Below are 25,375 nucleotides of genomic sequence, written 5' to 3'. Positions count from 1 at the left end.
AGTCCACCTGCTCGGGGCCAGGCTGGCCCAGGCTGGGGGGCAATCTGCTTCACTGGGCCGACTGTGCCCCGCCGGGCCGCGGAACGTCAAGGACGAAGCCTGTGGTCCAGAGTCCAGACAAACCGTTGCTGAAGCGGCTCCTGGGCTGCGGGGTGGTGGCGGGCACACTGTGGGCCCTCCGGCTGGTTTCTGCACACAGGCAGCCCCAAGAGGCAGGCCCTGCTCACGCGTGGGTAGAAGCCCCGCTGGGCCCGTGGGCAAGAGGGGGATGGCAGCCTCACAGGATGGACACAGGAGGGTTGTCGGGACCAAGTGCCGCCTGCGGCTGAGCCAGGGCGGTGGGGAGGCCCCTGCAGAGTCTGCCAGCAACAGCAACGTGTCTCCTCACACACCCGGGGAAAGGGTCAGCCCGGCCCATGAGGGCACTGGGCTGGGACAGGGCCCAGCCCGTGGATCTGGCTTCTTGCTGGAAAGCCACACCCTGGTCACTTCACTTCAGTCACTCTTGTCTCTTTGTGACCCCATGGACTGCAGCACACCAGGCCTCCCTGTCCATCGCCAACTCCCGGAGTTTAGTCAACTCGTGTCCATTGAGTCGGTGATGCCATCCAACCATCTCATTCTCTGTCGTCCCCTTCTTCCACCTTCAATCTTTCCCAGCATCAGGGTCTTTTCAAATGAGTCAGCTCTTCGCATCAAGTGGCCAAAGCATAGGGGTTTCAGCTTCAGCATTGGTCCTTCCAATGAATATTCAGGGCTGATTTCCTTTAGGATTGACTGGTTTCATCTCCTTGCAGAACCAAGGGACTCTCAAGAGTCTTCTCCAAGAGCAGTTTGAAAGCATCAATTCTTCAGCTTTTAGCCTTCTTTATGGTCCAACTCTCACATCCATACATGACCACTGGAAAAACCTTAGCTTTGACTAGACAGACCTTTGTTGACAAAGTAACACCTCTGCTTTTTAATAAGCTATCTAGATTGGTCATAGCATTTCTTCCAAGGAACACGCATCTTTTCATTTCACTTTCACACCCTGGTCAGCCCTAAGGAATGGGTGCTGCTGGCTGAGCAGAAGGGACTTGACAGGCCAGCCAGGCACCTTGAGAGGAGCAGCAGGCGCTGGCAGCCCGCACCCAGAGCAGCGGGCAGAGCACAGGGCCCACTGAGGCCCACAGCCAGCATCTCACCCTCACCCTGGGGCCGCCTGCCCAGCACCCGCGCTGTGTGCGGATGTTTCCACACTTCCTGGGGCAGAGCCAAAGCCGACGTCTGGACACCGGATACCGGACCCGCTGCAGCCCCTTGCCCCAACCCCATGCTGGAAATCAGAAAATAAAGACGAAGCACATGCCATTCAGAACAAGTGTACTTTATCGTGGATTAGAAGTCTGTCTGTTGGGCTGGGAGCCGGTGAACATGCCCCCCAGCCTTGCCCAGCCCTGTAAAGGCAGGGGTGGATCCCTGAGTCCAACGTGTAAACACCACAGCCAGCCAGGAGCCCAAATCCCCATGAGGTCAGGACACCCCGAGCCCCTGGGTCGGGCATGTTCACAGGCTGTGACCCCGAGGCTGGGCTGTACTGGGCTATGCCCAAGACTGTCTCTGATCATATCGCGGGCTCTGGGCCAAAGTGGCCTGCGGTGACCAGACGCCCAGGACCCCGAGGAAGCCCTTGCAGGGCAGCAAGAGAGTGTTCAGGCTTCAGGAATGTAGTCAATTGATTTGATTTTCTAGGAGGAAGGAAGAAACTCGCTGAGTGGACAGGATCCCCAGAATTACACCGCCCATTTATTCCTACGTGTTCCAAAGGGTGATCCAACAGGAACCAGGCGAGGAGCACAGAATCAACGGCAGAGCACCGGACGCCCAGTGGCCACCCCGAGCAGCTACAAGGCTCCGCAGCATCCTGGCCCTGTGGCCCGCCGGCCTCTGTCACCAGCCCGGCCCGGAGCACGTGCCGCCAGCTGAGGGGACACCTCACAGCCAAGGTCAGGGCCCGGGTCTTGCCGACAGGCATCCTCACGGACAGCACATATCAGCCTCCTGGGCAGCGCCTACTCATGAGCCATCCCGCCTTAGGAGGGGGCCCAGATGGGCAGGGGGTGAGCCTCTGTGTTGAACACGTAGGTGTCCAGGCTCAGCAGGTCGGGGTCGTCGGAGAAGAGCAGATACAGGTATTTGAGCGTCTCTCCCAGAAAGAAGCTCTCCATCTTGTCCCTGGGCTGGGGGTGGCGGGGGTCCTGAACGTTGCTGATGGAAGAATAGCCGCCCGAGGGGACCTGCTCGAGAGCCGAGGCCGCAAGTCACGATGCTGGCTCAGCCCTCTGGAGGGCTGCCAGCCAGAGGCGCGCCCCCAGGGGCACTAGCCCACCCCAGAACACACGGCCCCCCAGGGCAGGGTCTGGGGCGGGGAGGACTCCAAATCCAAAGCCCAGAGTGAATGGCCACCTGGAGGTCAGCCATGGTTCCCTTCAGTGACCAGATGCCAAGTGCCACCTCCAAAATATGTGCGGGCCTCACAAAGGCCCCAAGGCCACCCGAGGGGCGTAGAGTCCACCTCAGGGGCCACAGGGCGAAGGTCATGTTGCAGCCATGCCAGGGTGGGCAGTGTGCCCTGGGCATAGCAGGGGGTAGTGGGCCCTGAGCATAGCAGGGGTGGTGCGGGTTGGGGCCCCCGGCCTGGGGAGTAGTGGCCCAGAGGTCACCCACCTGCTGGGTGGAAACACGCTGCCCAAGCCACATGGAGGACCCAGCAGAGACACGCTCTGTGCGGCTCGGGCCACCGCAGGGACCCTCCCGACACAGCTGTCCCCCAGACAGGACAGACGGATGCCCCGACCCCCGGGCCCTCACAGCAGGGCAGGGCCTCCCAGTGCAGCCCCTGGGAGGTGACGGTGAGGCCCTGGGGACACGGCGGGGGCTCACCCGCGTGTAGGTGTTGAAGCTGCGCAGGATCTCCCAGCCCCAGTCCTGGTACTTGTGGTCGCCCGTGAGGCGGTACAGGTAGAACAGGCTCTCCACGGTCTCGGGCCGCAGGAGGTTGTGTCTGTCGGCCGCCTGGGGAGGCACGTGGGCTCAGGAGGTGCCTCCCGGCACTCCCATCTGGCCCAGCCCTGGGCCCAGCATGGCTCACCTTCACCTGAACATCCTTAACAGCCTTCGTGTGGTGGAGGTTGAAGTGTGCGATCTCGGGGCTCAGCCCCGTCTCCATCTGACGGTACATCTGGTAGCAGGTGTCCATGAGTGCCTGGGCCAGCTCCATGTGTTCAGCAGGCAGGCCGTGGTGGGCACCCAGAGCCAGTGTCCCCGGCAGGAAGCACACCAGGTGGTCCTGAAACCACAGGGTCACCTCAGCAGCGGGTCCAGCGCCGTCAGGCCTCAGACAGGGGACTGAGCTGTGGGCCAAGCACGCGGGGCCCCACACGGGCAGGGGAGAAGCTTCTGGAAGGACCACCTCAAAGGCTGACAGAGCCCTGGCTGCAGGAGAGCAGGAGGGGGTGCAACTGGGAGTGGGGGTTCCCCGAGAGCGTGGAAGGAGAGACTCGGGGCGGGGCAGGGGACCTGGAGGAGGTGGGGGCTCCGAGGTGGGGGCCCTGGCACCCCACAGACCTCAGCTCCTCCTGCTGCTCTCACGGAACACCCACATCCACCCGGGACCGCCCCGCTCCACGGCCAGGATCACGAGGTCCCCCCGGTCGTCCCCACTCAGAGCCATCAGACATCAAGCACAGAGGCCGGGTCCCCACACTGCCTTGAAGCCGCATCAGGGAAATACGCTCCCACTCACCATCTTGGCGCTGAAGCGTCCGTGGTTGAGCTCCCCCACGAAGGTCAGCTTCCTGGGCTCAGACCTCGCGAGCAGGTGCTTCCTGATCCCGTCCACGGCTTCCAGGTAGTCTTCCAGCAGCCTATGCAGACCAGCGGGGCCTGTGTGCTCTGGCCAGGTGGGCGCACAGCCCTCAGGTCCACAAACAGGGCTGACCCCGAGGTCCTGTCCCCGTTCTGGGATCTAGGAGGCCCGGCCCTGCCAGCCCCATGGGGTCAGCCTCTCGGGCTTCTGGGCCGCCCCACTCCAGTGAGGTCAGTGCCTCCCACCCAGCCCCAAGGGGCCACTGGAGACCAGCCTCTGCCCGCCTGATTCACCCTGAAGCAGCCTGCGGGCTCCCAGTCAGTGACACTTCCTGGGCCACAGTCACCCCCAGGCTTGAGGCTTGAGAGGACCCCAGCCCCCCACTGGGGTTTAGGAGCGGAGCGACTGGACAAGGAGCGACCAGGCTGCTCCCTGGGAATGTGTGAGTTTTCAGTGTCAAAGCGCTAAGCACGAGGAGGCCCACATGGCCCTGGCTGCCTCCCGCCGGAGCCGACGACCGAGCAGCCACCGCCCCAAGGAAGACCCCTGTCTCCCACCCCGGTGGCCGGTCCTTGCTCTGCGTATAGGATGAACAGGAACACCCCTCCCCACAGAGGGCCCCGCCGCCCCGAGCCCAGGGGCCACCCCGAAGGCAGAGAAACAGGCCTCACTGCCTCTCCTTCTTCCCGCCCTGGATCCACTGCTTCAGCAGGTACTCGTAGTAGCTGTCGGCCCTGGCGCCCAGGGTGAACACGCCCAGGTGGGTGAAGCTGCCGCTGTTGGTGTTGATGAACATGGGCACCAGCCCGTCCAGCTTCCCGTGCAGGGCATGCACGCGTCTCGTCACCTCCTCTGCGGCCTCCTGGGCAGATGGTGGGGGCGGTGAGTGCGTGGGCTAGGCAGAGGGGCTGCCGGCAGCCAACCGTGTGGCTGAAGCTGTCCTCGAGACCCTTCCCAGCCCTGAGCCAGGAGTACAGGTCAGGAGCAAGTGGCCTGCGTGGTGTGACCACGTCCCAACCTCAGGACGGCACAGGCCCCTCACGGCAGTGCCCGGCCGGGGACCTGCTGGCGCCCTCCTACACAAAAGACACGCGGCACGTGGACACACACACGGCGGCATAGCACGGATTAAAAAATCAAACCCAACTGGAGACACTGTCACACCCCCGTGAGGAGGGACAAGTGACAGCTGGATGGCGGACAAAGGCACGTCTGGACAGCTGGACCCAGCCCGGGCCCCCCCGCCAATGACCCAGCGGCACACCAGCTGAAGCTTGGCAGTCATCAGCCCAGAAACAAGTCCACCGTGTCAGGGGTTCTCTACACTGAGAAAGGAAGGATCTTGACCGGTCCTGCCGCCTTGAGACAGCAGGCTCACTGGCCACCCAGACTGCAGCCATGGCAGGAGAGGATGGGAAGCCACTGCGCACGGGGAGAGCTCCGCACAGCCTGCCCGGCTGCCCAGGGTGCTGGAGTGACGAACGGGAAGTCGGTGAACAGTGCTGGGGTCGCTTGGGTTGGGGGGACAGTTCTAGAGGGTGACGACAACCAGACACGTGAGCACAGACAGCCACGGTTACGGGAGACGGCGCGACCTCGCGACACAAACATCTCAACAAAAACGCGATGGGGTGAGCAGAGGGAGCAGGGAACGCTGAGCGGATGCCAACAAGCAGACAGGCCCGCCACAGGAGGCCCCGTGGAGGCAGGCGGCAGACGCTGCTGAAGACAGACAACCAGAGCCAGCCACAGAGACAGGCCCGCCATCGCTCCACACACACAGTCAGCGCTGCGAGCCGGAGCCAGGCCGGCACACCACTCCAGCTGCCCACCCGGGACAGCGTGCGGGGCCCAGTCAGGGCACCACAAACGGGACGACGACGACGTCACCTACGCTGACCTGGCTACGAAACCCAGACCTCCAACACACCCCGTGGCACTCAGCCACAACACAGCAGGCCGTCCTCGCCACTGCAGGAGGGCCCAGGACAATGGCAAGTGGACACCAGGCCACGCCGAGCGCGGCAGGACAAGCCGTCAGCTGTCGGGGCCCCACGGGGCGGGCCAGGCAGAGGACTCAGCCTCCAGTCAAGGCCTCTCCCATCTGCGCCTCTGGCATCACCAGAAAATGAGATTCTGCAGGAGAACGTGGGACAAGAACCAACACCGACGCGAGTCTCGTGGCCCAGGACCCACAACCACGCAGACCTGCACTCGCCTCCACGAGCCAGAGACGGCCCCGCAGAAAACCCGCACCAGCCAGGGGCAGAGCCCCTCCGTACCTGAAATTTCTTATCCCCCGTGAGACGAGAGAGCTCTCGGAACTCCAGCTGAATGCTTGTCACCTCAGCCACCGTGCTATCAGAGGTCCATCGGGGTGGGTGAGCAACTCCAGTGCCAATGTTTACATCGGAGTATGGAATCTTAGAGGGTGTTCGGAAGGCAGGCATTAACCGATTTCCAAAATCCTCCTGATACACAACACAGCGATGAGTCAACGATTCCTGCTGCTCGGCGGCCTTGTCTCCACGACACGATGGTGAACCCAACACCCATTTTCATCTAATTCCGTGGACAGACCCGAGTATGCTGGCTTCACCTGACCCAACCCCGGCCAGCTACAAAAATCGAGCTGGGCTCAATTAGTTCAGAATGACCTCACGGGCAGGCGGCAGGCTGGCACAATGCTGCTTCAGCCACCCACGTGCTCGGAAACAGACGCCAGAGCAGGAGGAGACAGAACCGGAAACAAACGCCCGCCACAGCCTAATCCCGCGAGAAAAGCATTGACTGCTGAGCACTTGAGACCCCAGTCCCCCCAGGACGCGAGCAGACCCGACGCCGGGACACTCACAGCCTTCTTCAGGAAGAGGATGTCCCCAGACAGGTGGAAGGCACTCAGAAGCCCCCCCAGGATCCGGATTGTGCTCTCAAACAGGTTGACGTCCACATCTTTCTGAAACAATAACCTCTTGGACACCCAATTCCTGGCTTCTTGAAATTCTGCCACGTGGAACAGCAGAGACACAGGAACAAATGAACAGGCCAGCCTTTCCTGGCCGCGCCCTCGGGGCTCTGCACACCCCTTCAGGGTTCCGACATCACCTCCTCACGCAGGAGGGGGGCCCAGGAGTCCTCCAACCGCACAGAAAACATGGGGCCAGCGTGCAGCTGGGGGAAGGCCGTGCAGCGTGAGCACAAGTGCTCGACATGAAAGCCACGCTACAGAGAAGCACGAGAGAGTGAGCGGCTGGAGGCCTGCAGTGCAAGGGTTAGACGGAACAGGGCCTGCGCGCCAGTTCAGACACCCGGGGACACGCCACCCGTCTCACCCTGTCTCCACCGACAAGGCCTGAGGGAGACTCCGGGCGCGGCCGGCCACCGCGTCGGATCACGTGCCGCCTCCCACCACAGGGCCCTCCTGACCGCCAGAAACACGGGCTGCAGAGGCCCCTGGACTCCACCCTCCACCACGCTCGGCGCTCTGCAGGAGGCGCAGGGCGCACGGATGTGTGAGGACAGAGAGCTGCCCGCGGCCAGCACAGCCACGCTGGCAGCCAGGACAAGGGGAAGCACAGCCCAGCAGGACGCAGCGTGCGGTCGCCTCCCAGACCAGGCTCGCTCGGGCCCGAGGGTCACGCGCGTTGAGCTCGAGCCCACCGCAGGGACAGGCAGGTACCTTTCTTTAGCCCCAGAATCCACATAGTGTCCAGGGCGTCGATCAGCGTGAGGCCAAGGCCGAACCACTCGCTGAAGGACCTGGTCAGGGGCTTCAGCTCGTCGTGGCCCCAGGCGAACTTGCGGTATCCAGCCCACGCGTGGAGGAAGGCATCTACCACAGCCTTCTGGCGCTCGTTCTGGGGGGCTGGGAGGAGGAAAGCAGGGTGTGGGCACCCAGGCAGACCTGCCGTGGGGCACCTTAGGCTGCAGTGAAGGCCCCAGCTGAAGATGCCACCGGCCCAGGCTGGTCAGCTCCACCAGGTCCCAGCAGGGATCCCCCTCCAGGAAACAGCAAAGGAGCGAAAGCGGAGGACCCAGTGTGCCTGGTGTGCAGTCTGGCTTGTGGACATCAAACGTGACGGGCGCTGGTGACCGGGACAAGAAAACCTTGTTGACCAATATAGAAGGTCCTTAACAAGCCAGTCACAGAGCTACCATACGACCCCGCGACCTACTCCTGGCTATAGATCCGGAGAGAAGCACGACTGAACGATCCACGGCCCTCAACGGCACTGCAACACTGTTTACAAAAGCAAGACACGGAGGCGACCTGAACGTCCACCAACGGAGAAACAAAGAAAGAAAACGCGTTACATGCACACAGCAGAAGCTCACTCAGCCACGCAAAAGAGTGAAGTGATGGCCTTTGCAGCCACGTGGACGGAGCTCGCAACCGTCACAGTGAAGGAAGTAGCTCAGACAAAAGACAAGCATCCTGTGACACCCCTTATACATGGAATCTAAAGAAAACATGGTACAAGTAAACTTAGTCGCAAAATAGAAAGGGGCCCATGGACGTAGAGAATGAACTTATGGTGACGGGGAAGCGAAAGCGGGGAGGAGGTAGTTCGCGAGTCTGGGCAGCCTCGTCTACACTGCTCTACTCTGAACGGACGCACACAGCATCCACCTCACAGCACACGGGCCCTGCTCAGCGTCACACAGCACTCTGCACGCAGGAAGGCGGCAGGAGGACGCAGACGTGCGTGTGCGGCTGAGCCCTCCCCGTTCATCTGAGACTGCCACAACGCCGTCAGTCACCGCTACTAGAACACAAAACCAACTTAAAACGGCTGCAGCACCGGATACTGAAAGACATCTGTCCAGGAGCCAGACGCCATCACCAAAGCTACCGAGTGCCTGACGCACATGAGCCTGGTGCACCTGGCTGTCCAGGCTGAGCCGAGCTTCCGAGGGGCAGCAGGGGCTGCACAGCCACCCCAGCTCTCGGGCGTGTCCTTCGCCGCGACACTCAGAACGAACGGCAGCTGAGGCCGGAGGGGGCAGGCGGACCTTACCTGGGTTGGCCTGAATCCTCGCTGCCTTTGGGGAAGGCCTGGTGGGGAGCTCTGCCTTCTTTCCAGGAGGTTCAGTGCCCTGCTGTGGCTTGGTCCCTGCTCCCCTCCAGCTACAGGGAGAGAAACGTGAATGCTCAGAGCAGGGACAGATGTGTGGATGCCCCAAGGCTGCCACCGAGCTCAGGCTCAAACCCGCACGCTCCCCAGGGGACCGTGAATGCACAAGTCACAGACACCCTATTCTGCGAGGGCGCACGGTGTGAAACACAGGAAAACACTTGTTAGCACTTTGTCAAAAAAAAACCAGAAAACACTAGTTCCCACAATCAGACCATCTCTGATACTCCCGGTACCTGAGGCCGTCTCTCTGCGCCTCTGCTCCCCAGCCAGCCTCGCCCACCACCTCTGCCCTCCTCTGGGCCCGGTCCTGCCTCCTCTCCTGGGGGTCTCCATCGGGCGCTCTAATCTGCAGGTTGGGGGGTCCTCGTCGGAAATGCCTTTGGGGCTTCTGGACAGAGACAAGAGTCACTCGTACAATGATTCCATCCCGCTTCTAGGACGCAGCCCGTCCCCAGTCAGACCTGGAGCCACACAGGGAGCGCTGTGCACTGGCTGAGCAGCTGCCGTTTCCTAGAGGAAATGCTTTCCACTTTTCATACGATGCGCAGCTCTGGGAGGAGCCCCTTTCTCGTCAGCTCCTGGCTCTGACTCCCTGATGGAGGCTCTGCCGATGGGCGAGTGTAGCCCTGGAGAGTCAGTTAAGCCCCTGGCCAGACCGTGTCTGGGAGTCAGACCCTAAGGGTAGCAGGGCAGGGATAAACCACCCCAGCCCCGCTGATGGAGCCACAGAGAACACTGCCCAGGCCTGCGCCCGGGACTCCCCCCTCAGCCTCGGAAGGCTGCGGCAGAGGCGGCCGGTCAGCGACAGAGCGCCGTGGAGCCCGCGCTCCTCCTGGCGCCAGCGCCCAGCAGCGGCTGAGACAGCAACTCCTCCAGCTCCCAAGGACACAGACTCGTGAATGGAAAGGCCTCTGGCTGCAGCACCCATGGACACCTTGGGGGAGGATCCGTGAAGACACCCCCTTCCAAGATCCAAACCCCACCGAGCCGGGCCCCCAGGTCACGAGTAGGTGCAGCTGAAACAAAGCTCCATGGATGAAGCAGGTCTCGGGACGAGCGCCGGCATCGGACTGAGAGGAGGTGCCAGCAACCTCAGGATGCGCAGGGGCCCGGAGACCCGCTCCACAGGAGACGTGGATGTCCACGCCTTCATCCCAGCCCCTCCTGGACCCCCGAGTCCAGGTCATGGATGCTGAGGTGTGGAAACGTGTCTCTCAGAGGAGAGACAGCCACATTCTGCTGTCACATGACCGTGAAGTCAACACACAAGAGTGGCCACAGAAGTGACAGAAGGAATGCTCTTGGCTCTAAAGGGAGAAACCGGCTCTCTCACACACAGACCTTCCAGAGAGACAGGGTGAGAGCAGGCACCCTGTGCGGCTTGAGGCCGGCATCAGCCCCAGAGCCTCTCCTTGGGGGCGCCTGGGCCCACTTGGACACCCCAACCCACAGGAGCGTGCACCTGGCACAGAGCACCCTGGGCGCTCAGAGGCCGGCCGCTCTCCTGGGCTGGGACCTGCCCTGGCTCTGGCTGACCCCACGCCCTCTAGTCTCCACGTGCTCCCCCGCTCCCGCTCGCCCCCCTGGACGGCTCGGGGCCCCGCAGGACGCGGCCTCACCCCTGCCCCCACCCCTTCTGGACGGCAGGCACCACGCACCTGCCAACTCCCAGTCCTCCCTGCTGACCCCACTGTGATGCGGAGGCCCCAGCACCTCCGTCTGGGCAGGTCCAGAGTGGAGCCCCCGCCTGACCGCCCCCGGCCAGTAGCTCCCAGAGAAAAGGGCCGATCTCTCTCACCTCCCAAGGACCCGGAGCGCCAGACGGGCCAAGAGGACGGAGGACAGAATGGCCCTCCTCCTCTCTCCGCGTCTCCTCCGTCCCCCCAGCCCAGAGCAAGGAGGCTCAGGTGAAAACCTCAGACACATGGCAGGAAGCAGAATTCTTCCAAGTCCCTCTCAAACAGCCCACGCTGTGCTGAAGCGCCTCTGGCCTGGACCCCAGTTGCGACTCCACCTTCAGTTTACTCCAAGTACCTGAGGCGACAGCCCCGCCACGGCCTCCGGGTTCTCAGCTGCTTTCTGAGGAGCTGGCAAGACGGGTGGATTTGCTGGTCTCATCTGCCCTGCTGCTGCCGACCTGCTGTCCACAGCTAAACAGGAGAATCTATTTTATCTCAAATACGCCTCAAGGCCCAGAGGAGAGTCAAAGGACACTGGAAACAGCACCTACACAGCCAGCCCTCCTGGAAAAGGACAGGCTGGGACCTCCGCAAAGGGCAGGTCAAGGAATTCCAGAGTGGCCACAGGCAAGGAAACCCTGCCCATAGCTCCCGGCAGCTTCTGTCTTTATCCCCACCCACAACCCACACACTTGGCCTTTATCTTTTCCACTTCAAGGAGGCCCATGGTGGCACACGGGCCATTCACGGCCATTCACGGGAGCGACCCGTGGGGGCTCTGCAGCTTTCCCCCTCCAAGGAGCCTTGCGCAGAACCCAGGAGGGAGCTGCCCCTCCTGCCGGCACCTGCGCTTCCTTCCCAGCACTGCGGTGCATGTTAGGAAGCGCCTGCAGCGCAGCACGTGCAGACTCTGCCTGTACCCTCGGACCTGGATCTCGGTGTGAGAGGGCCGGGCCGACAGGCCGCTTCTCACAGCAGATGTCTGGGAAACAGTCACACACCGCAGATTAACAGCCACCTTATAGCGGGGCGCTGGGAACATTCTAGGCTTCTCCTTGTCTCACTTCCTGCCAATGCGTTGAAGTCTAGGCCTCCTGCCGCTGCCAGATCGCTGTGCCACCCCTTAGTCAGCCCTCAGGACGCCCGAGGATCATGCAAGCTGGTACCTGTCCACTCGTCGGCCACGTGGACATAGGACAAGAGGCCGAAGAGCATCACGACCACCAGCAGGAAGAGGACCACCGTCCGCTGTAACCTTGACAGCTGCTTCCATTTCTGAGGGACAGACAACGGCTATTTTACTGAAAGGAGCACACGGAGCACTCTCTCCCGCCGTGTCAGACTCCGGGAGGATGAGGAGCAATTCCCGAGGCCCAGCGTGGGGCTCTGCTGCTTCTGAACCGGGGACGTTTCTTCCAAGCGGGGGCCGCAGGCTGGAGCGGTACTGCAGCCGACACCCGCGCGGGCTTCGTGGGTGCCAGTGACTCGCAGCGTCCCACTCCGTTGGAAGCCCATGGACTGTAGCCCGCCAGGCGCCTGTGTCCATGCGATTGCCCGGCAAGCACACTGGAGAGGGGAGGCACCTCCTCCTCCAGGGGGTCTCCCCGACCCAGGGATGGAACCCGCGTCTCCTCTCGACAGGCGGGTTCTTTACCGCCGAGCCACCTGTGAAGCCCCAGCGGTCGGCGCTGGAGAAGGGAAACCCACGCAGACCCCGTCGGTGCCCACAGTGGCCGCCGAGAGGGACCCGCAGCCCTCCTCGCCTGGGCCCCGCGAGGCCGGCCGCAGTCGCGCCCGGTCCCCAGACCCCAGCCCGGGGAAGCGCCGACCCGGCCGCCGGCCCGCCCCTCACCCGCCAGCAGGAGCGACGCCTCAGGCCCTGGCCGCCACCGTAGCTCCGGCCGGGGCTCAGCGTCACCGAGATGAAGTCCCGACGCGCCGGCGCCGGCGGCGGGTACATGACGGCCGCGGGGGCCCGAAGGGCCTCGCCTTCCGGCGGCGTCAGGAAGCCCTGCTTCGAGCCGGGCTGAGAGACCAGTCGGTCCGAGTCGGGTGTCCGGCCATAGCGGCGCCGTCAACTCCCCGCCCATCGCGCCGCGCCGCCAATGCGCCTCTGCCGCGCCTCCGCAGCCCCACCGCGCCTGCGTCCGTCGTCGCGGCTGCGCTGAAGGCAGGCTCGGTCCTACGCCCCCTGCGTCTGCTCGTGCGCGGTGACGTCACGCGCACACGGCCGCGCCTGCGCGCAGCTCACCGCCGTGGCTGTCCCGCTCTGGGACAGGCTTCCCGAGGGGTTCAGGGCCGCTGGGCCGTCCTGCGCCCTCGCGCGGCTCCCCCGGGGCCTGTGGGCATTGAGGATCAGCCAGGGCTTCTCACGGCAGTGCTGACCGCGAGCAGGTGTCCCCTGCTCCACCACGTCAGCCGGGAGCCCCTGAGCTGCGGACCCCAGGGCTGGACCCTGCCCCCCCCCCCCCCCACGGGTTGGATTTGACCCAGTTGGGGCCCGGCCCGGCTGGGTGGGCGGGATGACGCGGGGCCCGCTACGGAGTTAGAAGCCCGGGGGTTTTCATCCATCGGACCTGTCAACCGTAAAAGTAGCCAGCTGTTTGGTCAGCAAACTGAGTTTGTTCGGGCATGGCAAAGGGTTTGCAGCTAAGAAGGTGCACCTGTAGCAAATAATAGCCATATCGAGACCAAGGAGAGGAATATTACTTTTGTTGGTGTTTTCCAAGATCTGGCGGCCTAAGTATCGATGCTGAGTTTGATCAAATGCAGCTTTTTCACGGAGACTTTATGTCCCTGTAAAACAGAACAGTTTTAACAGATTGCTGATGGCTTCCTGTGAAGAGGTTTGAGACCAGAATAGTAAGTCGTCCCAATGCTGTAATAGCGTGGAGCCTGCAGGAAACCTTGTATCGTCCAAATCAGCCTGTAAGTCTTGTGAAAGGAAGGAATTTCAGTGAAACCTCGGGGCATTCATGTCCAGATGCGTTGTTGTCCTTCCCAAGTGGAATCTGAGAGGTCTTGGCTAGTCTTAGCTGGAATGCAGGCACACCTCGTGTTAGCATACTTTCCCTTATCACACTTTGTGCATACTATGTCTTTCAAATTGAAGGTTTGTGGCAACCCTGCATTGAGCAAGTTTATGGGCACCATTTCTCCAACAGCATTTGCTCACTTCCTGTCTCTGTCACATTTGGTGATTCTTGCAACTTCTCAGACATTTTTGTCACTTATTACATGTGTTATGGTGATCTGTGGCCAGTGATTTTCGATGTTACTTTTAAAATAACTTGTTAATGGTGAGCAGTTTTTTGCAATAAGTATTTTTTAATGAAGTGCATCCGTGTTTTTTTAGACACAATGCTTTTGCATGTTTAGTAAACTACAGAAGAGTGTAAAGAACTTTGTGCACTGGGACCAAAAGGTCGCGTGACTCGCTTTGCTGTGAGGTTCCTTGTTTTGCAGTGGTCCTGAATGAGACCCACAGTATCCTGAGGGTGCACCTGTGCTAAGGAACACACAACATAACTACAGTGAAAATTGCTGCTTTCAGCAGGAGTGCTTGTAGAGGGTGGGGATTAAGAGCCAGAGGGTGCTGAGGGGCAGCAGCGTTGATTATGGCCTGCAGGCCCTGGACAGACCTCCATCCTCAGCCACTGGGCTTTCTCACAGGTTGTTTAGCAGTGTGCACGGGGTGGGGAGGCCCTGAGCCCTGGAACCCTGTCACAGGCTTTAAACCTGGAGGGGCTTCTCTACTTAAGGCTGTTGGTTCGTTCTGGGGAGAGGATTCAAGGGACTTAAGTTTGAGTCTTGACCAGAAGAGCTGTGGGTTTTGTTACTATCAGCTGGAGATGTTGCCCATAAGGAGGGTGGTAGCTGATTCAATAGCAACAAATAGGTCAGTGTCTCCAGAAACAGCCCAGGACTGTGAGGCAAAGCAAAGCAAAGCCGGTGAACAGTCAGTCCACTTTGTTGGCCGTTTTGTTACTGTGAATTCCTAGAATTCTTCCCCTTTTGGGAGAAAGAAATTCCAGCGTGGTATTTTCTAGGATGTCTTGGCCTAATGAATGGAGGTGGAAGAATTGAGGAGAGGGAGTGGTGCATATCTCGGGGGGCTTAAGCAAAAAGAAACAGGTTCAGAGACACGAGGTTCATCAGGGACCACCACCATTTGGACCACTTTAGTTTTCCAAGACAGGGGCTACTTTACCACAGTTGAGCTGAGTGTGGTAAGACATTCATTCCCAAACTGGAAACTTGTTTCTCTGAGCTGATGATGAACAGGGTTTGGAAAGAGCCTCGTCACTGGGGGCTAGGAGGGCGCTGGAAAGGCTGATTAGAGCCTGACGGCACTTGAAGTACTTAAGCTTGCCACAATCTCTTTCCAGTGTCCTGGCTTTTTGCAACGCTAGCAGAAACTAAAAGGGTTTGTGTAGGGACCATTATTCACTGGAGTTGAAGGTTAAGGATTTGAGAGGCCGCTCCTGGTTGAAGGACTTCCCTGGGGGCTCAGAGGTTAAAGCGTCTGCCTCTAATGCAGGAGACCTGGGTTCAATCCCTGGGTCGGGAAGATCCCCTGGAGCGGGCAATGGCAACCCACTCCAGTACTATTGCCTGGAGAATCCCATGGACAGAGGAGCCTGGTGGGCTACAGTCCATGGGGTCGCAAAGAGTCAGAAAGGACTGAGCGACTTAACTTTCACTTCTTTGGTTGAAGGCTGCTGCTGCTGCTGCTGCTAAGTCGTGTCCAACTCTCTGTGACCCCATAGACGACAGCCCACCAGGCTTCCCCATCCCTGGGATTCTCCAGGCAAGAACACTGGAGTGGGTTGCCATTTCCTTCTCCAATGCATGAAAGTGAAAAGTGAAAGTGAAGTCGCTCAATCGTGTCCGACTCTTAGTGACCTCATGGACTGCAGCCTACCAGGCTCCTCCGTCCATGGGATTTTCCAGGCAATAGTACTGGAGTGGGTTGCCATTACCTTCTCTGTTTAGCTAAATCTGGAGTAGACACGGTTTCCTGTTTGATCCCAGTCCTTTGAACTAAAAGGGAAGGATCTCCTTTCAGCCAATTAATGAACACAGAGCTAAAGGCTACCTCAGAGAATCTGTTATGAAACCAAACTCAGGTCCACTTTCCCACACACTATAAAGTCAGTCTCCTGATAGCAGCATCAGCCTGTGGGCTCTCGTTCCCGCAGGGCCAGCAGGCCGCAGCCCCTGGACAGACGCAGACCTGGGACACCCAGTGCTGCTCCCGCCACACTCGCTGGTCAGACAGCGCGCTCGCCAGGCTGGGCTGGATCACAGCACCTTGTGTTGACTGGAAATCCCTGCATTCTGGGAAAAATGAGTTTGTCCATCTTTCAAAACTCAATTGCTTCAATTAGCAGCTGTCTGGGTGAGAGATGATGGGGGCACGTGGCTCCTAAGGAAGCAGGAGGGAGGTGCTTGTAGCCATGAGACCCCCGACCCACAGGGAGCCTCACCCTGGAGAGAGGACTCAGCACGACCAGGGTCTCCTGGTCACGGAGTCCTCGAATCGCAGAAGGACAGACGTTGCAGGAGACGGCGAGGTGTACCCGGGACCTCTCTGCGCTGAGCGAAACCTCACGTGAAGGTGTAATTATTTGAAAATAAAAAGGCTTTGTGAAAGCAAGCTGATTTAATAGTTTACCCAACGAACTCGACTTGGGAAAGAGGCTGCCCCGTCGTGGCAGTGAGGAGCCCCTGGGCCGGGCGGGACCCTCAACCTCGGCCTCCTCCTTGGTGACCCTCGTCTGCCCCAGGCCCTCTGCTGGCCTGTGGAGCAGCTGGGAGAAGGCAAGTAAGGCACAGGTTAGAGCCTGGATGGAGGCACAGCCCTGGGCCTGGCCCTGACCCCGCCGGCACACCCGGGGCAGGAGGCTCACTGCCACTGAAGCCCCCGGGACAGCACCCTTCCTGGGGGAGACGGCCCGGCCGCACATGGGCTGGAGGAGCGAGGAGGGGTGGGGCGGGCCTGGCCACTTAGGAGGCTCTTCACAGGAGGAGGGGGCAGGCGCCCTGTGCTGCTCTCCAGGCGGGAAGCGGGCAGGGCCCGGGCAGCCAAGCCCGTGGAGAGAGACCAGAGGCAGCCGGCTTCTCCCCACCTTGACCAGGCTGAGGGTGTGCAGTGAGGGGCTGTGCCCACCCCTCCCTAGGTGGGGCGGTAAGGAGTATGGGCACCGTGTTGTCAGAAGCTCCCTGTAGGCTTGGGGCAGGGGCCGGGGGGGGCCCTCCACGGGTCCCACTGTTTTCTGGGGGCTGAGGCTTTGGACGGAACTCGAGAGAACTCTGCCAGGCGTGCAGACCAAGCTTCCCGGAGAGCCAGCTCCGGACCTGCTGTGGGCCACAGCCGGGCAGGGAAGGGGCGCCTGGCTGTGACCCCCAGGCTCAGCTGTCCCTCCCAACACGGAGCCCTGCAGACACTGTCGTCGCCTCGTCGCTGCAGAAAAGCGCAGCGTGGCTACTCCTGCTCCCGCCAGGCGGGTCTGCGGGCGCACAGAAGCCCCCTCAGCTCAGACAGGCCTGTGCGCCCGTCAGCACCTGCCGCACCCGCCTGGGCCCCACCCCAGTCCTCCGAGTCCCTCTGCCTCCAGCCTGGACGCCACTGCAGGAATGAAGCCAGAGCACCCCCAGGGACCCTGCGGTCCCTGGGGTCCCCCGGGGTCACCTGGCTCCCAGGGCCCTGGTGGCGGGAGGCCTCCCACCCCTGTGGAAGAAGCCTGCTTCGTTCTGTGCTCCCCAGTCTGCAGCCGGAATCGCAGAGCAGCTCTCCTGCCTGGAGCCCAGGTGGGGCTGCGTCCTGAGTCTTGGGCCCCAGGGTTGGCAGGGGTCAGGGCCGCAGCTCCCTGGCCATGGCCTCGTCCAGGATGAGTGGGGGCCGGAACTCGCGGCCTCGCAGGTACTCCTCCAGCCCCTGGAGACAAGCAGGTCGTGATGACCAGATCCCACCTCCTGGTCCACTGGGTGAGGCCCCAGGTCAGCCCAGAGCCAGTGAGAGGCAGGGCCAGAGAGGTTTCTAGGAGCGAGGGCTGGATGCCACCTCGAGCTCCCGGGCCCGTGCAGCCCTCCCACAGGGCTGGCCAGAACTGCCCACAGGAGGCAGAGCGGGCTGTCCTCCCACTGAGAGGCTCCCACTGGCCCAAACCCCAGGCTCAGATGGACCTGCTTTGCCTTCCCCAACCCCTCCAGGCTTCTGACAGCTCGCTGCACCCCAGATCTTGGACAGTCCTCTGCCACTGAGGGACCACTGACCCTGCCAGTTGACCGTGGCAGAGCTGTGACTTCCCAGCCAAGCATCCAGCTCAACCTGCCCCGTCCAACCCCGCCACCCCAACCCCAGCGGAGCCCCCGCTGGCCGGTCGGCTCTCACCTCTCCAGCGTATGACACCAAGGGTGAGATCTCACAGATGGCTGGAGGCTCTGCGCTGCCAGGCAGGCTGGGGAGTGCACTTGTCAGGATCAGTTCAGGGTCCTGTCCCAGCGCCCTCCCTGGCCCCACCCACCAGGGAGCCAGCCGGCCCCTGCCCACCAGGCGGACCATCCCCCACACCCGCAGCCCTCCTCCAGGCAATCTCCTCTTCCTCTGAACACCCAGCCCCGGACACCACCCCAGAACGACAGGCCCTGACTTGGTCTGGAAAACGCTCCTTGCCCTCTGCAGGCATCTCACAGCCTGGATAGCCAGATTCAGGAGGTGGCTGTGGGCATCGGGGTGGAACCTAAGTTCCTATTCTTTCCCCACCCTGGAAAGTGACCTGCCTGCTGCTTTCTGGGTGCCCCGCCTGGGAAGATGCGGCCCTCACGTCCCTGGGGCCCTGAGCAGACCTCGAGGACCGGGCACACGGCCACCTGCATTCAGCGTGGTGCCAGGGCAGAAGCCCCCACCCCAGCTCAGCAGCCATGCCAGCAGGGCCCTGGGGTGGGGCTTGGGCTGTGACACCCTGACATCACTGTCCTTCGGGCCACACCCCACTGCCCACACTCACCTGGGCTGCTCGGGGAGCTGGGCCCCGTGCTCGTCCAGGAAGCGGGCGCCCGCCCGCAGGGCCCACCGGCAGTGCTGGGCGAGCAGGGCCCGCCGGGACGTGGAGGGGTTGTCCCTGTCGGCTGAGTCAGCGTTCTTGAGTGGCGAGAACTCCTCCTCCCGCAGCACCTGGAAGGCCACGAAGTTCCTGGGGGGGCAGAGGAGACAGCTGCAGACCCGACGTGCTGGCCCAGATGCCCTGGGCCCTGGCAGCTGAAAGCCAGGCCGGAGCGACACCGACTACGTGGGGGGTCTGTTCTCTGGGCCCCCGGGCACGCGTGAGTCTTTGTTTCAAGTCCCCGGAGCTATCTTTGGTCCTCTCTTCCCTCCCCTTCCCACCAGCCTGACCCCCAGAACCTGGGACCCCAGGTGGGGGCCACCTACCCTGGCAGCTCCAGCTACATCCCCTAGAAACAGCTTTAGGGCCCCGGGCCAGGACAGAGGGAGACTCAAGAGGAAGCACAGGTGTCCCTGCAAGTCCACAACCCCGAGGGCTCCGACTGCTCTAGACGTGCCCTCCGCTCCTGCCCCAGGGACTGCTTCCTCTGGGCTTCTCGCACCAAAACCAGCCTGCAGCCCCCCAGCCCCCCTGCAAAGAGGCACGGCCTCCATTGCCCTGCCTGTTGGGCCTCAGAACTACCACAAGATGGGGGTGGAGGGCAGGAACAAAGACGGCTTCTGCACTGACTTGGCAAACGGGAGCACGTCAAACACGAACTTCTCCATCTTGATCCCGTTTGGCTGCAGCGGCTTTACTGGGTTCCCGTGCTCATCCACACAGGGGACCTTCTTCACAGCCACGTGTGGCTGCAGCAGGGGCTCGAGCTCCCTGGGGACGCGAGGCCAACAGGAGGTAAAACGCGGTTCAGATGGGACACCTCGGGGCCCCAGCCTGCCTCCCACACGCCTGGCCAGGTGGGGCAACTGGACAGACGGACACAACGGACACAGGGCGGTGAGAGCCCAGCTGAGCCCTGTCTCTGCAGAGCCAGAGAGCTGGCCACCATCGACCTCACCCCTGACCAGCACAGTGGCAGCGGCAAGCCCCGGGGTGGGTGGTACCTGCCAGCACAGCCTCTCTACAGGAGGGCCAGGCCCACTCGGCCGCACCAGCTGCCGAGCTCTCTGGTGCCTCCAGCTTGTTTAAACTCAAGAGCCATTCTGCACTGCAACCCACAGAAGGTCAGGTCTGCCCCCAGGCCCTGCAGCCAGGCTGGCCGGGAAGCCGCCTGCCACGCACACCTGGTGACCGTCCGGAGGAAGTCTCGGGTGAAGAAGTGGTTGCAGATGTTGCCTGCGTTGTACAGCAGGCCCCCACCTGGCGCGCGCAGCTGCGCCACCTCGGGGCTGATCTCGCTGTACTCCACCACCTGGGGGACGCCGTCCACCTGGCACACCACGCCCACTGGCTCCTCAGGGTACGCCTTCTCCACCACCTGCAGCCGCGACAGGACGGATAGATGGCTGGCTGGGGCGGGACCGGGCAGGCGGGGACGCGGGGCGGGGCGGGGCTGGGAGGAGGAGGCGGGGCCAGGGGCGGGAGGAGGGCGGAGCTGGAGGAGGAGGCGGGGTCGGGGCGGGGCGGGGCGGGATGAGGGCGGAGCTGGAGGAGGAGGCGGGGTCCGGGCGGGGTGAGGCGCGCGCCGGCTCACCTTGGCTCCACAGTCGGCGCCCCGCAGCACGCAGAAGCCTATGAAGAGCGGGTCGGCCAGCCGCACCAGGATGTTGTCCACACAGTACACGTGCACGAACTCCACTCCTCGCCGCTCCATGTCCTCTAGGATCTGGTGGTCCTCCAGCGCGCTGTACAGGCCCCCATTGCCATCTGCCGACGGAGGAGAAAGGGCCTTGCAAAGGCTCTGGCCGGCCTCTAGTTGATGGTGTGCTAGAGACAGGGGAGGCCCCTCGGGGCTGGACCTTGCGCCTAAGGGCGCGCTCTATCGCTATCCAAGTAGCCCTGTGGCTGTTCCACGTGACAGATGGGAATCAAGGCCCAGAGAAGGGAGGCCCCTTGCTCAGGACTACACAGCCTCTGGGCAGCATATTCTGGCCTCTGTCCCAGGCCTCTTGACCCCGACCTAGCTCCACATTCTCGGCCCTCCTCCATATTCAGACCCTTCCTGCCTCAGAGACGGGCGTACCTGGTGCCATGGCGACCTTGTCTTTCCTCTCCAGGATGGCCCTGCCATCGAAGGACACAGCAGGCAGCATGCGCTGTTCAAACATGATCACGTTGTTGGGATCCAAGTGGAAAAAGTCATGCTCCTTGAAGAACTTGGCTGTGGGCTCCAGCGTGAACTCACTGGTCATGATGTACCTGCAAGGGAGGCAAGGCTGAGCCAGCCTTGCAGAGGGCCTGGTCCCCCTGGCAGATGGGACTGGCAGGCCTCCCTCTGGGTGGGCGCTGGGCTGTGACTGGGGCTGTGCTGGGGTTCAAGTCCTGGTGCGGAGCAGGACTGGGGCGACACAAGGTGGGGGAGGGGGAACCACTCAGGGGCCAAGGGCATGCAGGCGGGCGCACCAGGGCACAGAGCAGCGGGTCCCGTAGCGCTCGCCGGCCAACTGCTCCACCCGCCGAATCCTTTCTGCCTGCAGTTGGTACAGGGTCTTCTGGCTGGGCAGCCCCACCTGATACATGCCCTTGGGGTAGGTCACGCCCAGGCGGGTGCCCTGCCCACCAGCCAGCAACAGCACAGCCACCTTGTTCAGGGCGATCTGATGGAAACCTGGAGGCAGGGGGCACCATGAGGGGGTTCCGGAAACCCACCACACAACCACCTCTTCATTTTAGCGCAAACCAAACTTGAGCCTGGGGCTGCGAGCCACAGCGCATAACTTTCCAGATGACACTCTGACCTGGGCCGGGGCCTCACCGACCCTGCCGAGGTTGTGACCACGCCCTCCTGGGTCCTTCAGAGGAAACACCCCGCGGGCCTGTTCGGAACCGCCGGCGGGGACCCGGGGCAGACACCACTCCAAGAGCAACAGCCTCAGCTACGGGCCAAGAGGCAAGGAGCACAACTCGCCAACGCTGCTGTGAAACGGAGCCTGTGCAGGTGTCCAGGGGTCCCCTACTGTCAGTAAGTGGCAGCTGGCCATCCAGGGGCGCCCAGCACAAAGCACGCCCCCAGGGAATTCGGCCCCAGAACCAACCCGAGCCGGTACGTGTGAGAAGGCAGGCGATTTCACGAAGAAGGCAAACTGAGCTCCAAGCTCCGCTTCCCCGCGCGCCCCGCTCGGCCCGCTCCGTGGGCGTGGCCCCTTCCGGCCGCCCGCGGCGCCCGCCGCCGGGACCCCCGCCGCCTACCTTCCTCCTCCCAGAGCCGCCGGGTCTGGGGGTCACCCTCGCTCGCGCTGCCCACGCGCTCAGGAGGCAGGGGCTGCAGGCGCGCAGCCAGGTCGGGCGGCGGGCCCGGGGGGCGCGCGCGGGCAGCAGCCGCGCGCTGGCAGTGCTGGCGCAGCGCCTCGGGCTCCAGGGCCTCGAGTTGGGCCAGCAGCGCGGCGCGGGGCTCCGGCGCCAGCTCGGCGCAGAAGCGCAGGAGGTGCTCCTGGCTGGCGCGCTGCAGCCGAGCGCGCAGGTCCGCCTCCGAGGCCATGTTGCCGCCGCCGGCCGCGCTGGCGCTTGTGACCCGCGCTCTCCGGCCGGTGTCACGGGACCCTGCGGGCGGCCCGGACTCCAGCCGGGCGGGCCAGGGCGCCCCGCCTTGACCCCGCCCCGCCCCGGCCCGGCTGGGTCGCAGACCCCTGCCCACTCCGCCTCTCTTCCGCCCCCGCTCCGCCCCTCCACTATTCAGCCCCGCCCCTGCCCGCGCTGGCGCTGGAGGGCGGGCTTCACTTTTAGTTCACCTCCTAGCCCACAGTCCCCTGGGGAGGCCAGGGTCCGTCCCTGCCAGGGGCCATGTTTGCATCTACCAGGACCCCTGGCGCCAGGGACCACAGTCCGGGGGCTCAGGGCTCAGGGCCAGCAGACTGAGGGCTGGGCGGGGGCGGACTGAGCCAGATCTCCAGCAGGGCCCCCCAGAAGGCCAACCCTCCTGCCTGTGGGCCCCCTCCTTCTCATTCCTCCTCCTTCCCATTGCCGTGTGACCGGAAGCACGCAGGGGCTGCCCCTGGCCCTGGCTTTTTACTTGAACCATCAGGTTTTAAACCTCTTGCTGTTTACAGCTTCCTTGGTGAAAAATATGAAAAGAGTAGCTTCAGGCACTAGAGGACAAAATTTTCTTTTAGAAACTAGTTTCATTAAGTCTAAAAGTCATACGTACCCATGGTTAAAACAAGTTAAAATTGTGCTTTAGGACCCGATATGAAAAGATCTCTGGGACTTCCCTGGTGGTGCAGAGACTAAGACTCTTATCTCCTGATGCAGGGAGGTTGAGTTCAATCCCTGGGCAGGGAACTAAGATCCCACAGGCTCCAATTAAAGATCCCAGATTGTTGTTGTTTTGTTCAGTCATCAGTCGAGTCTGTCAGTGACCCCACGGACTGCAGCACGCTAGGCTCCTCTGTCCACCACTATCTCCTGGAGTTTGCTCAAATTCACCTCCATTGAGTCCATGATACTATCCAACCATCTCATCCTCTGCCACCATATTCTCCTCCTGCCTTCCATCTTTCCTAGCATCAGGGTCTTTTCCAATGAGTTGGCCAAAGTATTGGAGATTCAGCTTCAGCGTCAGTCCTTTCCATGAATATTCAGGGTTGATTTCCTTTAGGATGGACTGGTTTGATCTCCTTGCAGTCGAAGGGACTCTTAACAGCCTTCTCCAACACCACAGTTTGAAAGCATCATTTTTTTCTGCTCTCAACCTTCTTTATGGTCCAACTCTCACATCCATACATGACTATTATCGCTTTGATTGTATGGACCTTTGTCAGCAAAGTGATGTCTCTGCTTTTTAATACGCTGTCTAGGTTTGTCATAGCTTTCCTTCCAAGGAGCAAGCATCTTTTAATTTCATGGCTGCAGTCACCATCCCCAATGATTTTGGAGTCCAAGAAAAGAAAATCTGTCACGGCTTCCACTTTTCCCCTTCTATTTGCCATGAAGTGATGGGACTGGATGCCATGGCCTTAGTTGTTGTTGCTGTTTTTTAATGTTGAGTTTTATGCCAGCTTTTTCACTCTCCTCTTTCACCTTCATCAAGAGGCTCTTTAGTTTCTCTTCACTTTCTGCCATTAGCATGGTATCATCCACATATCTGAGGTTGTTGATTTCTCCTGGCAACCTTGATTCCAGCTTGTGATTCATCCAGTCCAGCACTTCCCATGATGTACTCTGCATTTAAGTTAAATAAGCAGGGTGACAATATATATATAGCCTTGCTGTATTCCTTTCCCAATTTTGAATCAGTCAGTTGTTCCATGTCCCATTCTAACTGTTGCGTCTTCCTTTTCTTTTATTTTAAATAATTTTATTTATTTACTTTTGGGTATGCTGGGTCTTTATTGCTGCACGGGCTTTTCTCTAGGTTCAGAAGGCGGGGTCCACTTTTCAGTTGCCACGCATGAGCTTCTCGTTGTGGCGGCTTTTCTTGCAGAGCACGGGCTTTAGGGCGCTTGGGCTTCAATAGTTGCAGCTTCCAGGCTCTGGGGCTCAGGCTCAGTAGTCGTGGTGCACAAGCTTAGTGGCCCTGCAGCATGTGGGATCTTCACAGAGCAGGGATGGAACCAGAGTCTCCTGTATTGGCAGCCCGATTCTTTACCACTGGGCCATCAAGGAAGCCCTAACTGTTGCTTCTTGACCTGCATACACGTTTCTGAGGATACAAGTAAGGTGTTTTGGTATGCCCATCTCTTTAAGAATGTTCCACAATTTGTTGTGATCCACACAAAGGCTTTAGCACAGTCAATGAAACACAAGTAGATGTTTTTCTGAAATTTCCTTGCTTTCTCCATGATCAAATGAATGCTGGTAATTTGATCTCTGGTTCCTCTGCCTCTTCGAAATGCAGCTTATACATCTGGAAGTTCTCGGTTCACATACTGCTGACATCTAGTTTGAAGGATTTTACCTGGCTAGCATGTGAGATGAGTGCAATTGTGTGGTAGTTTGAACATTCTTCGGCATTGCCCTTCTTTGAGACTGGAATAAACACTTACCTTTTCCAGTCCTGTGGCCACTCCTGAGTTTTCCAAATTTGCTGACATATTGAGTGCAGCATGCTAACAGCATCATCTTTTAGGACTTGAAATATCTCAGCTGGAATTCCATCACCTCCACTAGCTTTATTCATGGTGATGCTTCTGAAGTCCCATTTGACTTCACACTCCAGGGTGTCTAGCTCTAGGGAAGTGAGCACGCCATCATGGTTTTCCAGCTTACAGTTCTTCAGTGTATTCTTGCCACTTCTTAATCTTTCCTGCTTCTCTTAGGTACTTACTATTTTTGTCCTTTACTGTGGCCATCCTTGCATGAAATGTTTTCCTGCCATCTCCAGTTTTATTGAAGACATCTTTAGTCTTTCCCAATTTGTTGTTTTCCTCTATTTCTTTGCATTGTTCATTTAAGAAGGCCTTCTTATCTCTCCTTGCTCTTCTCTGGAACTCTGCATTCAGTTGGGTATATTTTTCCCTTTCTCCCTTGCCTTTCACTTCTCTTCTTTCCTCAACTATTTGTAAAGCCGCCTCAGACAACCACTTTGCCTTCTTGCATTTCTTT

At 60.7% G+C, this 25,375-nt stretch overlaps 2 protein-coding genes across 2 annotated transcripts; both read right to left on the bottom strand.

Annotated features, from left to right (window-relative positions):
* Positions 1 to 1,353: 1,353 nt before the first annotated feature.
* On the bottom strand, positions 1,354 to 12,765 carry MAN1B1 (mannosidase alpha class 1B member 1). Its single transcript, XM_025262171.3, has 13 exons — positions 12,520 to 12,765; positions 11,834 to 11,942; positions 11,023 to 11,138; positions 9,222 to 9,376; positions 8,869 to 8,978; positions 7,530 to 7,715; positions 6,705 to 6,853; positions 6,133 to 6,321; positions 4,522 to 4,712; positions 3,788 to 3,908; positions 3,134 to 3,331; positions 2,926 to 3,057; positions 1,354 to 2,279 (listed from the first exon to the last, which is right to left on the bottom strand). Exons 1-13 carry the CDS (start codon positions 12,625 to 12,627, stop codon positions 2,076 to 2,078), a joined length of 1,968 nt encoding a protein of 655 aa, XP_025117956.2. The 5' UTR covers positions 12,628 to 12,765; the 3' UTR covers positions 1,354 to 2,075.
* Positions 12,766 to 16,313: 3,548 nt separating this feature from the next.
* UAP1L1 (UDP-N-acetylglucosamine pyrophosphorylase 1 like 1) lies at positions 16,314 to 22,514 on the bottom strand. Its single transcript, XM_025262175.2, has 9 exons — positions 22,025 to 22,514; positions 21,239 to 21,443; positions 20,859 to 21,034; positions 20,370 to 20,542; positions 19,960 to 20,153; positions 19,406 to 19,546; positions 18,680 to 18,865; positions 18,064 to 18,130; positions 16,314 to 17,607 (listed from the first exon to the last, which is right to left on the bottom strand). The coding sequence occupies exons 1-9, from the start codon at positions 22,311 to 22,313 to the stop codon at positions 17,524 to 17,526; spliced, it is 1,515 nt and encodes a 504-aa protein (XP_025117960.2). The 5' UTR covers positions 22,314 to 22,514; the 3' UTR covers positions 16,314 to 17,523.
* Positions 22,515 to 25,375: the final 2,861 nt, after the last annotated feature.

This window comes from Bubalus bubalis, chromosome 12 (genome assembly GCF_019923935.1).
Source record: "Bubalus bubalis isolate 160015118507 breed Murrah chromosome 12, NDDB_SH_1, whole genome shotgun sequence".
Classification (NCBI taxonomy): domain Eukaryota; kingdom Metazoa; phylum Chordata; class Mammalia; order Artiodactyla; family Bovidae; genus Bubalus; species Bubalus bubalis.
Note: the sequence above shows the minus strand (reverse complement) of the source record. Positions and strands in the feature narration are given on the sequence as shown.

What these genes read in the sequence shown, in the direction of transcription:
- MAN1B1 (XM_025262171.3), bottom strand. Translation starts at nt 12,627, where the DNA reads ATGTACCCGCCGCCGGCGCCGGCGCGTCGGGACTTCATCTCGGTGACG. An exon ending in TGGCGGGGCTGTCGCCTCAG is followed by an intron (nt 9,377 to 11,022) that starts GTACTTGGAGTA and finishes GTCTCTGTCCAG; the next exon opens with AAGCCCCAAAGGCATTTCCG. An exon ending in TCCTCTTCCTGAAGAAGGCT is followed by an intron (nt 6,322 to 6,704) that starts GTGAGTGTCCCG and finishes GTTGTGTATCAG; the next exon opens with GAGGATTTTGGAAATCGGTT.
- UAP1L1 (XM_025262175.2), bottom strand. Translation starts at nt 22,313, where the DNA reads ATGGCCTCGGAGGCGGACCTGCGCGCTCGGCTGCAGCGCGCCAGCCAG. An exon ending in GACGTGCTCCCGTTTGCCAA is followed by an intron (nt 18,866 to 19,405) that starts GTCAGTGCAGAA and finishes CTGCCCCCCCAG; the next exon opens with GAACTTCGTGGCCTTCCAGG. An exon ending in TGGTGTCATACGCTGGAGAG is followed by an intron (nt 17,608 to 18,063) that starts GTGAGAGCCGAC and finishes GCTTGTCTCCAG; the next exon opens with GGGCTGGAGGAGTACCTGCG.